Source organism: Carassius carassius, chromosome 38 (genome assembly GCF_963082965.1).
Source record: "Carassius carassius chromosome 38, fCarCar2.1, whole genome shotgun sequence".
Lineage (NCBI taxonomy): Eukaryota > Metazoa > Chordata > Actinopteri > Cypriniformes > Cyprinidae > Carassius > Carassius carassius.
This window is the reverse complement of record NC_081792.1, coordinates 25689960-25703638: the sequence shown is the minus strand read 5'-3', so window position 1 is coordinate 25703638 and position 13679 is coordinate 25689960. Positions and strand designations below refer to the sequence as shown.

At 36.7% G+C, this 13679-nt stretch overlaps 1 protein-coding gene across 3 annotated transcripts in view; it reads left to right on the top strand.

Moving 5' to 3' along the window:
* The window catches only part of LOC132119650 (ERC protein 2-like), a 54995-nt gene extending 43969 nt beyond the window's left edge, over nucleotides 1-11026 (top strand). For 2 of the 3 annotated variants that reach the window (XM_059529799.1, XM_059529797.1), the window contains 8 exons: nucleotides 2414-2425; nucleotides 3161-3281; nucleotides 3437-3597; nucleotides 3744-3891; nucleotides 6092-6664; nucleotides 9592-9655; nucleotides 9763-9954; nucleotides 10718-11026. In XM_059529799.1, the coding sequence (XP_059385782.1) occupies nucleotides 2414-2425; nucleotides 3161-3281; nucleotides 3437-3597; nucleotides 3744-3891; nucleotides 6092-6664; nucleotides 9592-9618 (1042 nt within the window). In that variant the 3' untranslated portion in view covers nucleotides 9619-9655; nucleotides 9763-9954; nucleotides 10718-11026. The remainder of the gene's footprint in view (nucleotides 1-2413; nucleotides 2426-3160; nucleotides 3282-3436; nucleotides 3598-3743; nucleotides 3892-6091; nucleotides 6665-9591; nucleotides 9656-9762; nucleotides 9955-10717) is intronic. The other variant, XM_059529798.1, reaches the window with a different exon arrangement.
* Nucleotides 11027-13679: the final 2653 nt, after the last annotated feature.

Sequence of the window (13679 nt, the reverse complement as noted above, 5' to 3'; positions counted from 1 at the left end):
GCTGCATTTATCTGTCTCCAACTGCAATTGTTGTGTGCATGCTTGATGCCCCTGTCGCACCGCTGTCTCTCATTCACTGGTTTTTCTTAAAAAGAAATAGTTTTTTTGTGTTCTTTATAATGTGGGAAATATGTGCCAGATTGCATTGATGTAAAATCCGTGGATTGAGACAGCTCAGAAAATAATATGTGTGTATAATGTGTTTTGTGGTTGTGTATGCCGTTTCTTGTGCATGTGTGGACTCTGTTCCAAGCCCTAGTGAGATGCCTCGCTAACCAAGATGGAGCCTCATAAGTGGTTGATTAAGAAAAACTATTAAAAAGTTTCTTAGTGGGCAACAATTCAGTCATAAAAAACATTGCTCATGAAACCTTTTTAATGCTAACAGTTGAGAAAGAAAATAATAATATTCTGCATTATCATCAATGGAATAAGTTACATTTTAAAACATATTCTAATAAAAATTACATTTTACATTTATTGTTTACTGTATTTTTGATTAAATAAATGCAGCCTTGTTGAGCATAAAATATTTTTTCCATAAACATAACCCCATAACCCCAAACTTTAGTATGAATGATAGAAATTAATACATTTAATGCTACCTTAAATTTTGGCCATAAATACAGTACATATCTTATATATTGCTGTCTGCACACTTCCTTTTGGGAGTGATGCCTAAATGATGTTGCCTCTAGGTAGGAAACTCACTAGGCTTTGGAACTGTGCTAATGTATACATGAAACAGAGTGGTAGTTTTCCTTTTATGATTATATCTGTTCTATAAGAGTTTTTATATTATTATTTTATTTTATTTATTTTTTGTATCTGGAATAGTAACTATTGAATGTGAAAATTCTCACAGTTTTAATCGAAATGATTCCTCAGTTTCAGCACAGTAATTTTTGATAACTGCACACTTGAAATATCTGTTGTGTTGATGTTGGCATGGCAACATGCATGCTGATGTGTATTCATTCTCTAAAAATACACCAAGATTAAAGGGATCGTTCACCTAAAAAATAAAAACTCTGTCATTAATTACTCACCCTCATGTCAGCTGGCTGATTTGCGTTCTACCATGAAGTACAAAAGGAGATGTTGATGGCTGTTCATACCAACAACAACTATTTTAACTATAAAATAAAGTTTTAATAATCATTCTGCTTTTATGAGAATAAGCAGACAACAAAACTGCAGCTCAAGCTTATTATAAACAGAACATTTCATCATCTGTTGGTGTGCATGCTAATATTTTTATAATTTTTTCTTTGTTGTTGGTGTGAATGGGCCTTTGGACAGAATATTCTGTCAGAAAGTGAATAAGAACTTTTGAACTCCAAAAAATGACAAGTCAAACAAAGTCACCACTGAAATGTAATCTCAGTAGTTTGTACGAATGGCTTGTGCATTATATTCCAAGTCTTCTCAAGTCATGCAATGGATTATTAGTGTAAGGATAACATTATATTTAAGTCAATATTTAGTAAAAATCAATAAATCACACTTCCTGCTGTCTACTGAACAAAGAAAATCATGCATGTTCAAAACTACATACGGGTCAGTAAATAACAACATTATTTTCATTCTTATGTGAGCTATTCTTAAAATTATGAATTCAGTTATACAGTGGTTTTCACATAGATCTGTTAACTAATGCTATTTTTAGGAATCTTGGTGTATTTTATTCCATCCTGCTTATATGATATGTTAAATTGTTCTGCAGTTGTTACTCTACTTTGCACACAAACGCTTTAAGGATCTCTGTGCTTTCTGCTTGGTGTTTCTGGCACACAAGGGCTCTGACAATAAGCAGAGCCTTTTTCCTGACCCTTGAACATTCATTTCACATCCCATGTAATCTTTCTGCTTCCTAACACGATCTCTCCTCCCTTCCTTCTCACTCTTCTGAATGATCCTCTCCATCCCCTCCCACCTCAGCCTGCGAAAACCCCTCAAAGCGGCCGTCTCATTGGCCTACATGAGACATTCTGCAGCTTTTCAGGCTCTGTTTTGCTCTGTGAATGAGCCGGGGGTGCTTTAGGTAGGGTCTAGTGTTCCTCAAGTAGATTTGCACCCTCATGCCTGAGTGCTCATGCCCTGTTTGCCACCCCGTGCGATCCCTCACTGCGGCCCAGCTGGTTGAGTTGCTGCATGTTGGCGCTCTCACGGGCCCATGCAGATCTGGACTGTGGTTTATCCACTGACTGTGTTGATTTGAGATGATAGTGTTGTGCATCCTGCCTTGCTGACCTCCGGAGCAGTTCTAATGCTCTCCTAGGTTCTCATTTGACTCTTTCTAGCTGTTTTCTGTTTTGTTTCGATTAATTCTGAAGTTTTATTTCTCCTTTCCTTCCTGTTTGCTGTGTTGTGGCTTCTCTTCCTTCCTGCTCCTGCCCTTCCTGTATCTTAGTCTTACGCCTAGGTAAGTTGGTTGTTCCCCAGGGTTTCACCCTCCCTTGTGAGCAACAACCAAGCGTGTTTTGTTCATGTGATGTTAGAAATAGAACTATTTTTCCTTTTGTTGTCACGGTTGTGAGTCATATTTCATGGTGATGTTGTGTTGTGTTGTTATTTGCACTTAATAATCACACATACAGTGACCGCAAAATTGTATTTGGACACTTAAAACACACTCAGTCAGAATATCATTGCATTAGATAATGAAAAATGCATTGCATTAGATAATGAAAAAATCTCTCCAAAAAGCAACACTGCAAGGGATAGTCCACCCAAAATATTTATATATTTTATCATCATTTTCACTAAAAACCTTGTTTCAAACCTGTACGACTTTCTTTGTTCTGTGGAACATATAACAAGATTATTTGAAGAATGTTTGTAAACAAACTGTTTTGGTTTCCATTGACTTCCATTATATGAACAAAAAACTATTTAAGTCAATGGGAACCAAAACTGTGGTTACAATTATTCATGAGATCTTACAATGCATTACAAAGCACAATTAATGCATTAAAACTACATTTGTAGTGCATAATATATAAAGACTTTAAAGTGTTAGAGATATTTGTACTGAAAAAACAGGACAAAAATGTGATATGATCATTTGTTTGGTTCAGTATATAATGTTTAGTTAAATAGGGTTATGCAATTGCTAACAAATTCAGATATTTAGGTGGAACTCTGCATGTTTTGTAAGGCAAACCAAGGATCAAAATAAAAAGGGCCCAGGCATCAAGCTTGGTCTTCAGATGGACAAGAAAGGCCCAGGGAATATCTTGCAAGATCAACGTAAGGATAATCCGATGGACAACCCAAAGGTTTGTGTGTTTTTATTTGTTTTATTTGGTGGCTTTAAATTTCTACATAAATAAACTGAAAACAAAAATGAAATTTCTACATCAATAAATAGAAAACCAGAAAAACAAAAGTTTTTCTCACTATTGTCTTGCACACATTTTTCTTTATTTTACAGATGGAGGAGCTGATGAATGTTTTGGAGAAGACGAGGCAGGAGTTGGAAGCCACTAAGCAGCGTCTGTCCTCCACCCAACAGTCTCTGGCTGAGAGAGACGGCCATCTGACCAACCTCCGACAGGAGCGCAGAAAACAGCTCGAGGAAATCTTGGAGATGAAGTAAGAATCTTTGCGATCAGACTCTGTTCCTTCATACAACACAACCTTCAATATTTGATACCTATGATGTCTTTAGTCTGTGTTCCATTTCTTGAAAGTTGCTCAGTGTACATGCATACATATCTCAGACTGTCTGTTCTCCTCAGACAACAGGCTCTGCTCGCTGCTATCAGTGAGAAGGATGCCAACATCGCTTTGCTAGAGCTGTCCTCCTCCAATAAGAAGAAGACACAAGAAGAGGTGCTGGCCCTGAAACGAGAGAAAGACAGACTGATGCATCAGCTCAAACAACAGGTCAGTTCATTTCTCTACTCAGAAACCCATTTAATTACACCTACAGTAGTATTAAGATATTGTAGAGTAAAGATATTATTAATTTTTCACAGATGTTGAAAGTCAGTAATTATCATCTTGTGCTCAATATATGTTAAATGGACAATATTGAAGATCTGTACAATTTCAGATTAAAAAAGGACATAAAACAATAAAAATTAAAATAATAGTTTGTATGTTACAAGTTAATTGAGGCCTCAATTTTTTAATTTTGGTAAATTCTTTATTTTACAGTACAATAGTTTTATTGCAATATATTTATAGTATTTTTATTTAATGACTACAAAATCATATTAATAATTATTTCAAAGTCATAATGAATTGGTCAAAAATATTGGAAATACGACCTATGAAAACTCAAGTGGAAAGATTTTTCTTAAAGCAAGGCAATTTATTCTTATTTACACATTCTAAAACATAAATAAACATACAATACACATATCTATTATACAGCATGAACATCAAACCATTCAACATAAAAAAAAAAAACAGTGAGGTTTCAACAACAACTCACTGAGCAGCATTCTGCAGAAAAGCCTGGGAGAAGAGATGAGTCTTTAAGAGACTTAAAGGAGACAAATGTGGAGACAGTTCTTATGTGCCAAGGCAAACTATTCAAAAGCTTTGGGGCAGACACTGCAAATGCATGGTCCCCTCACAGTTTACATCCCCACCTAGGAACAATCAGGAGTTTCTGGTCAGAGGACCTGAGTGATCTTAATGGTAAGTTAGGTTGTAACAAATCAGAAAGATAGGATGATGCAAGGCCATGTAAAGATTCAAAATCAAACAGCAGAATTTTTAAATCAATCCTATAACGGACCGGTAACCAATTTTAAAGATGACAAAATGGAAGTAATATAGTCCTGTTTCCGAGAACTTGTCAACAATCTAGCAGCAGCATTCTGGACAATCTGTAATCTTCACAATGTGGACTGACTAATCCCTACATACAGAGAATTACAATAGTCCAGGCAAGAAGCAGGCATCACCCTTTCAAAATCACAAAAGGATAAAAATAGCTTGACCTTTGTCAATGTACTTGAAGAAAAAAAAACTGATCAGACAACACCAATAATCTGTGTTTACTAAAAATAGACCCAACTGGAAGCATGTACAATGAAAACAAAATAAGTCCCAAAATGGACCCCTGAGGGATCCCACATGTAAGACAGGCCGACGATTATATAAATTCACCCAGGGTAACTAAAAAGCTCCTATTGGTTAGATAGGACTTAAACCAGTTTAAAACATTGCCACGAATCCCTACCAACCATTTAAGTCATGAAATAAGTATTTCATGGTCTGTGGTGTCAAAGGCTGTACTAAGGTCTATTAACACCAAAAATGCAGCATCACAGTTAGCAAAACATTGTTGAGAACTTTGAGAACTTGTTGAGACAGGACTTGAGGAAGGTGTAAGCATGGTCCTCCAAGTTCTTGCTCAAACTGTATATCCACAGTGTTTCTGATGTTAATAAGCATATAAAACTCTCATAATCTGAGACAGCGGTGGCGTCTTGGGACAGAAGGGAGACAAAAAAAAAAAAAAAAAAAAAGACCAGGTACTAGACGGCCAGCCAAACACACCGGCACCATCTTGACATTTTTATCTATATACTGTACATTGCAGAAAAACTAAATATCACAATTTCAGTTTTTTCCAGTCATGCATACAGTATTTTCACATTTTCTAAAGATCCTTTGCTAAGATCAGTCATTATACCTTTAAGTTATTTCCAGGTTATTTCGCAAGTTATCTAACTTTGAAAATTGCCAGCAACAATTAAATATCCAATATCAGCCAATAAACAACAAAAAAAATGTAGCTGATATACATTATTGTGCATCTCTATTTTTAACTTCAGAGAGATGTTTTCTCAAAATGTGGCCATATCAACTTACAACTATCAGGGAACGAGTCAAAGAAAGTATTAGAAAATCTTCTTCATGTACTCTGAGGCATATAGCATGTAACCTGATACCTTGTAAACTCAGCTTTGTTTTCTGGTGGTCTGTGCTTCATTGACTCCTGAAAATGGAGTAAATGCAAACTGATTACATTTGTAGAAGCCATTTAGAGATTTATTTTTCCATTCTGTGAACTTCTGAGAATCTATATCAAAAATATGTTGCTTGTGTCTTCTTTTTATCCATTTAGACACAGAGCAGAATGAAATTGATTGCCGACAACTACGAGGACGACCATTTTCACCCTCACGCTCCACCTCCCCACATGCAACCTCCAAACCTTCATCCTCAACCCCAACCCCAACCACCGTACACGCAGCCCCAACACCCCCACCAGCCTCCTTACCCACATGTGCCCCATCCCCAACACCCACAACCCCCCCACCACCCTCAACACCCTCAACAGCCTCAACACCCTCAACACCCGCAGCACCCACAGCACCCACAGCACCCACAGCAGCCTCAATACACCCACCTCCAACACTCCCAGCACCCTCAACAGCCAGGCCCACACCAGCATCCACCTAGACCCCAACCACCCCACCCTCAACACCCTCATCCTGGGGTCCCTCCGCAACAGCACCCCCACGGACCTCCACCTCAGCAGGGCCCCCACCCTCAGCCCATGCCACACCCACAGCAGCACCCCTATCATCCCCCGCACCCTGGCCTGCAGGGCCCACATCCTCGACATCCTCCACCACACCATCGGGGTCCAGGCCGTGGACCACCTCATCCCGGACACCGATCTGCCCCAGACCAGGTTTTTATGTTAACTTGACTATACTACAAAGTTTGTGTCTGCACCTATTCTAAACTAACTAATAAGCTAAATTAGTGTATATTTGTTTTCCTACTTCCTGCTGTTCATCATATGACTGTTTCAATAACCTTTGCAGTAGAGACCTGCACTCCCGCGGGATTACCGTGAGACCCGGTAGTGGTTTGTGAATGTTGATGAGTGTTTATGCTGGAATGTTGTGGCTAGGCGACACAGAACTTTCATGTAAATTTCATGGATGTACCGATAAAAATCTATTTAGACTACTTTTATTCTGGCTTTTGCGGGTGAGAGCGGGACAAAACATGAATGTTGCGGTCAGGGCCGTCGCAAGTGGGGTGAAAGGTGGTAACGATTATAGGGGCCCACGGCCAAGGGGGGGCCCCCGGCGATCTCAACCGTCTGGCTGAGGCTAGCCTAAAAAGACGATCAGGACAGTTGATAGACCACTGCTACGTGTCGTCACGAAAGCTTATCATTTTCATATGTTTTTAAGCCTGGCCACTTTCCAAATTAAACATTCAAAAGAGTTTAAATCATTCAAACACAAGGTGGAAAAGCTCAACTCGCGCGCTGTGTTCGGTGGGCATTACTTCATAGTTTTAACAAGAATGAGTGCACAGTCAAACCAAATTTTTATTTACGTTTTAATAGTAGGTGCAGGACACTATAATTAATGTGAGTATAGCAAAATAAAGCGAGATGTGACATATTATACCCAAAAAATCTTCATACAGTGGACTACTAATGAAATTGAATGAAAAAATGGGAACAAAAATTATTCAGACACGTTGACCTGACCATGTTTTGCTTACGTGTTTTTTTTTCCTGAATTGCTAATGCAATCTTTTCACACCACAGACTGAACAAAATTAAGCATTGCTTTGTAATTGTTCAACAAAGTATTGATAGTTGTGTAAATATTGTCATACTAACAACTGTCTGAAGTTTTGGATTGATTGTAATCCATTACACACCTTTCTATCAAAGTTATCTGACATTTTCATGATGAATTTGTTCTGACACAGTTTAACTCTGAGATCTATTTTATAAACTAGAGCAAATAAACTGATAATGTAAGAAATGATGAAGGTGTCTGAATACATTTTGGTTTGACTGTTAATTAAATTTTTAGAGTGAAGACTATACAGTGCTATTTTATATTTGTTTTCTATAACTGGAAACCTACAAACATGAGACAACTTAAACATTGTGCAATTAGCACAAATAAATAAATAGAATGAACATATAAATTAAACAATGTCAAACAGGGCCCACTGGTACAACCTTCACCGGGGCCCCGCTAACCCCAGCTACGGCCCTGGTTGCGGTGTGCGAGTGAGGGACAGAATCCTGTGGGAGTGGGACTGAAAAATCCGTCCCACGCAGGTCTCTACTTTGCAGTTTTTCTATCTAATCTGCATCACATGAAATTCAATACTTGCTTCTTACTAATTTTGAGGTGCTGATTCCAAAAATAGTGCCTGCTTTGCTCGAGCATGTCACACATTTTTTCACAAAATTTGATGCATTTTGTAGTATTTGACAACCATTTTTAAGGCAAAGGAGTCTTGTATTATCTCTTAATTAACAGAAAAACTGCCACAACGACATGATTCCCATTTTTCTCTGAGCCCTGTTACAACTATCTGTTAGAATCTGTTGGATCTTGTTTTTCACATGTATGAATGATTCTAAAGATATTATTTTATGCTTAATCCTGATTTCAACTATTTCCACTCCTTTGCAGATTGTAAGTTACTGTAAATGATAAATTTTAAATACTTCTTTTTGTTATTGTAAGAAAAAGAAACAAACCCTTGACATGTTGCTGCTTTTATTTTAATAGGATTATTAAAGCTTACAGTATATATATACACATATATATATATATATATATATATATATATATATATATATATATATATATATATATATATTGGTTTGCAATGCATGTTTTGACCCTGTTGAAAAGACCAGATTAATGAGTTGTATGTTTAGTTTTGGCTGCTGGTATGCTGGTTACCAGTATGGGATGCTGGTGTGCTGGATATTCCCTGCCACGCTTAATCACAAAAAGTTTAATCAGCAAAACCACATTAGCCACATTTTACTACCAACTTGGTCAGTGTTTATCCACCAAATAAACCTATTCTAACTAGCATAAAATAGTGAGTATGGCCAGCCACATCATGATATAAATCACATTTTGTAATATAAAAATCAGTCAGGAGTCTGGCATTGTTTTTGTATGTGAAAATGCAAATATCTGAGACCTTCAAAAGGAGGCAAGATTAAATAAATATATATATTTTTTAATAATCTGTAAAATTAATCAATAACATTAAAATATTAAAAAAGTATTATTTTAGTATTATTTATATTCAGTTATAGTATTGTTATTAAGGTGCCACAACATTTCAGATTTTTAAATATGTTTGTTTACATTTTCTTCTATTATTAAAGTTTTAGGGGGTGGTGCTAGCGCAGTGGATAAGACACATGTCTTTGGTGTGAGAGACCCGGGTTCGAATCCACTGTGAGACACCAATGTGTCCCTGAGCAAGACACTTAACCCCTAGTTGCTCCAGAGGCGTGCGACCTCTGACATATGTGGCAATTGTAAGTCGCTTTGGTTAAAAGCGTCAGCTAAGTGAATAAATGTAAATGTTATCAATTAATTTTATTTAATGTAATTTAAATAGTTTTAGTTAATGGCAACAACACTTACTGAAATCAAATTATAATAAATGGTTGGTCTTTTCAGCAGGCAATGGACTTCTATATGATCTACCTGTTGCTCACTGTAATACAGTCACTTAATTTCCTAATCTAAATACTTTTAACTCATCTAATTCTCCTCATCTCATGCTGACCTCTGGATATCTGGATGTATTTTGGGCTCAAAGGATGACGAAGAAGGAATTTGGGCATAACTATTTCCAAACCAAAGCAATTATGTTGTTTTATGGGGTGAGATCTTGATGACTGATGTTTTTATGTTTCAAAATTAGATTTTGTAGAAAAACTTGATATTCCAAACAGTAGGTTGATGATTCTATTTATTATTATGTTCTCAGACAATTCAGTCACTAAAGGAGGAGCACAGCTATGCCATACAGATGAAATTCTACATTGTTCACTTGGCCAATCTTTACCTACAGTCAGATGCATTCTTTTGGATGGGCCACACTTATTTCCATGCATTGAGGAAAGAGGCGGAGCATTAGTGGGAGTGGGAGGGCCAAAGCTGGAGATGACCACCTGAGCAGGTAAATACTGTCAACAGAAGTACTAACACTTTATTTGCTTTATTTTTTTAATTTATAAATTTCATATCATACAGTACACTATTGTTTTTGGTCAGTAAGATCGATAAAAATGTAATCAAAATAATAAATAAATAAATATTAAATATAATTTCAATTAATTAATAAAAAGTTACTTGCTGTTAATATTTTAAAGAAATTAATACATTCAGCATGGGCACATTCTATTCATCAAAAGTGACAATAGTTAAAATTATTTTTTTTATTCAACAAGGATGCATTCAGTTAATTAAAAGTGACAGTTTATGTTACAGATGATTTTTTTTAAATTTAGGCTGTTATTTTTTACTTGCTGTTCATTATAGAATCCTAATATATATATATATATATATATATATATATATATATATATCAGTGTTTCCAAAAAAATAAAAAAAAATAAAATAAAAAATACTAAGCAGCACAACTCTTTTCGACACTGATAATAATAAGAAATGTTTCTTGTGCAGCAAATTAATCAGAATTATTTCTTAAGGATCATGTGATGTTGACGGTTGGAGTAATGATGCTGGCAATTCAGCTTTGCATCACAAGAATAAATGACATTTTAAAATACATTTAAATAAAAAAAAAATTGTTTAATTGTAATAACATTTCACAGTATTACTGTTTTTAATGTGTCTGTGATCAAATAATTGTAGACTTATTAATAGCTTCTTTCAGAAACATAGCCTCTCTTAAAGATAATTATTCCATTTTGTTGTAGTTTTTTCAGATGATAAAAAATATACATATATGGAGAGGAGGTCTGGACTGAACAGGAAAACAGTCACTTGCTGGTGCAGTTCTTTTTCTAAAGACATTTGCTTTGAAGACTCTCTCAGCTCAGTCATCATTAGATGAGACACTGCAGCTGCTCCTTGTCGCCCTTGGTTTTTACATGCAACCAGTGCATGCATCCAGCTGGCCCCGCCCCTTCTCAACATTGCCTCGCCCACTCTCATCTAGCCCCACCTCTTCAATGAGGCAACAAGTCAGCCTGCATACTTTCAAGACTTGATTCTGTGTCAGCCTTGGTCATCATTTTTTTTATTTTTTCATGTAATCAATGTAAAATAATGCCATCCTAATTATTCCCTTTTTAACAATTTCTTACGATCAAATCTGCATATGCAGTTTAAATCTTTAAGGGCAACTGTTGCCTGCCTTCGATTCTCCATGTTTTATTATATGTGCTATGTACTGTACTTCGGTTTAAGTATGCACTATGATATGGATGCCTGTGCCACATTTAGTCTTCACCGTTGTTTTTTTAGTGTATATTGGACCTAATAGAGGTAGTATCTGTCACGTATTTAGCGTTATCTCAGTTAATCCTCAGAGGTAGTCTACTCTATGCAGAGTTAATTCGATTATAACGCACATGACATACACCATGCTGACAAGAATTTGCCCTTTCTTTTTGCTTGTGCTCCGCTCCAATCCCCAAGCCTGGTCTGCATGTAAGCTCTCATGCACCTGTGCACCTCCACCCCTTACAACAGGGAACATTTCTAATGGTGCTTCAACTGGTGCTCAGGCCCAAAAGAGATGGAGACAGCCATGGCTACGTTCATTTTGGACATTAGCTGATCTGTCACATTCCCTGCATTCTTGGCGCCAAGTTTTTTGGAAGATAATTGAGATGTTCTCCCAAGCTACTGCTTCAGGTCGTAGCATTGATGTATTTGTCAAGACATCTGTTGATTAGGCCAGTCAAACCTGTGTGTCCCATAAAGGGAATGTCCTTCTCCTTTAATGAACCGCCCCACCATGTACCGGCGGAGCTACCGCCAAATTCTCGTAATGTCTTAACATGGTGGCGAGTGCCTATTTATAAATAGATAGTAGATATATAGATAGAGAAATACTAGCTAAATAAATTGTGTTTACTGTGGTCAGACTATTGTGTCAGAAATCAAAGTAAACATGTTTGAGTCGTGTGTGTTATTGTCTGTTTGGCCCTCACAGTGCTCTCATTACAAGATCTTGGCACTGGGGTCTATGCAAAAAAAGAATGAAAAATGTCTTTTGCAGTATCTTCAGCTATAAAAAGTGTTGTGTAGAATATTTTGCACCTCACAAAAGGAACAAGAGAACAAAAGATCAAAGAGCAATGAGATCTGAAGTCAACTTTTGCAGTGCAGTGGACTGAAACCTACTTGAGGGTTAAAGGGATAGTTAGCCTTCAGTTGCTGGTCCCCATTGACTTACATGACTTACATGAAAAAAAGGAAGTCAGTGGGTAAAAGCAGCTGAATGTGAACTATCTCTGTAAGCTGTGTTCACACTGAAAGTGAACTGCAGTTAATTTTCAATGGGTTTTGGTGACTTGAGGCGGATTTCATGTCATTGTGAACACGTCTAAAGGGATAGTCCACCCAAAAAATGAAAATTCTGTCATTATTTACTCTCTCTTGTCTCGGTCCAAACATGTAGGAATGGCTTTCCTCTGTGGAACAGTTTCGGTTCCCAGTGACTTCCATTGTATGGTCAAAAAATATAATGGAAGTCAAAGGGAACCAAAACTGTTCGCTTACCAACATTTTTCAAAATATCTTATTTTTGTGTTCAGCACAATTAAGAAACTCATACAGGTTTGGAACAGCAAAAGGAGGAGTAAATGACAATTTTCATTTTTTTTTTTTTTTTTTTTACATTTAAGAAACATCAGCATATTTTTCAAGATTACATTGAAATGACTGGGATATGTTAACAGTTATGTCTTGCATTGTCTTGTGTCATTTCGCTGCTGTTGTCTGTAGTTGTGAAGTTCACATTTGGACTTTGGTGAAGCACAAAATATAGCCAAGATCTGACTGTTAAAACAACCTGTCCATGCTTCCATGTTGCATTTCAAGTTCTCGATATTCAGGCGCCTTCACATTAGTTCCAGAACCTCAGTTATCTCTATTCTGGAGCACCATCCATAAGCTGCGTTCACAAAGTATCAAAATTACTAAGTAGTTTGTATATTTGAGCTAAAAATTATTCATTTCTATACCAAAACTCAAATCTTGATGAACAAAGAAAGTGCATTGTGCAACTAAATCTGTAATAATATCACATGAAACTTATTTAAAGCAACTGTGTGTAGTTTTGTGTATTTCCATGACTTTGGAGTGGAATTCAGTAGATAGCTGTACACATGCATTTGTTGCTGCCAAAAAGCAATCTGCCCTTTTTGAAGAGCTTCTACACTCTCTCACCAAACTTACTCCCAGAACAGACATTGAAAGTAACAGAATCTGTTAGCCTTTGGAAGACAGTGTACCATAAGAGTGATTTTAAAGCTCATATTTCAAGGGAAAAAAAAAACGTACTCACAGAGTTGCTTTAATGTTAAGATTTTAGTCATTATGAATATGTTGCAAGAGTAGGTTACAAGTCAGAAATGTCACGGTAATTCTGTCATGATGTGAACGCATCACAGTCGCTGTGCTCCTGTTTCTTTCTTGAGCATTTTACTGTAGTGGTTGGTGAACACAGATCCAGAATATGTCCACCGTTTGAATACTGCTCCGTCTTGGATGTTTCTGAGTCCAGTTTCAAACACCAGAAGAGTGTTTGACCCTATATACTAAAATTTATGTCTGTCTGTCTGTTGTGCAAGTCTATAACTGTACTATTAGGCAAAGCAAGAGGACAAAAAAGACGTCAGACTTTACCTTCTCGGAGACATATTGCAG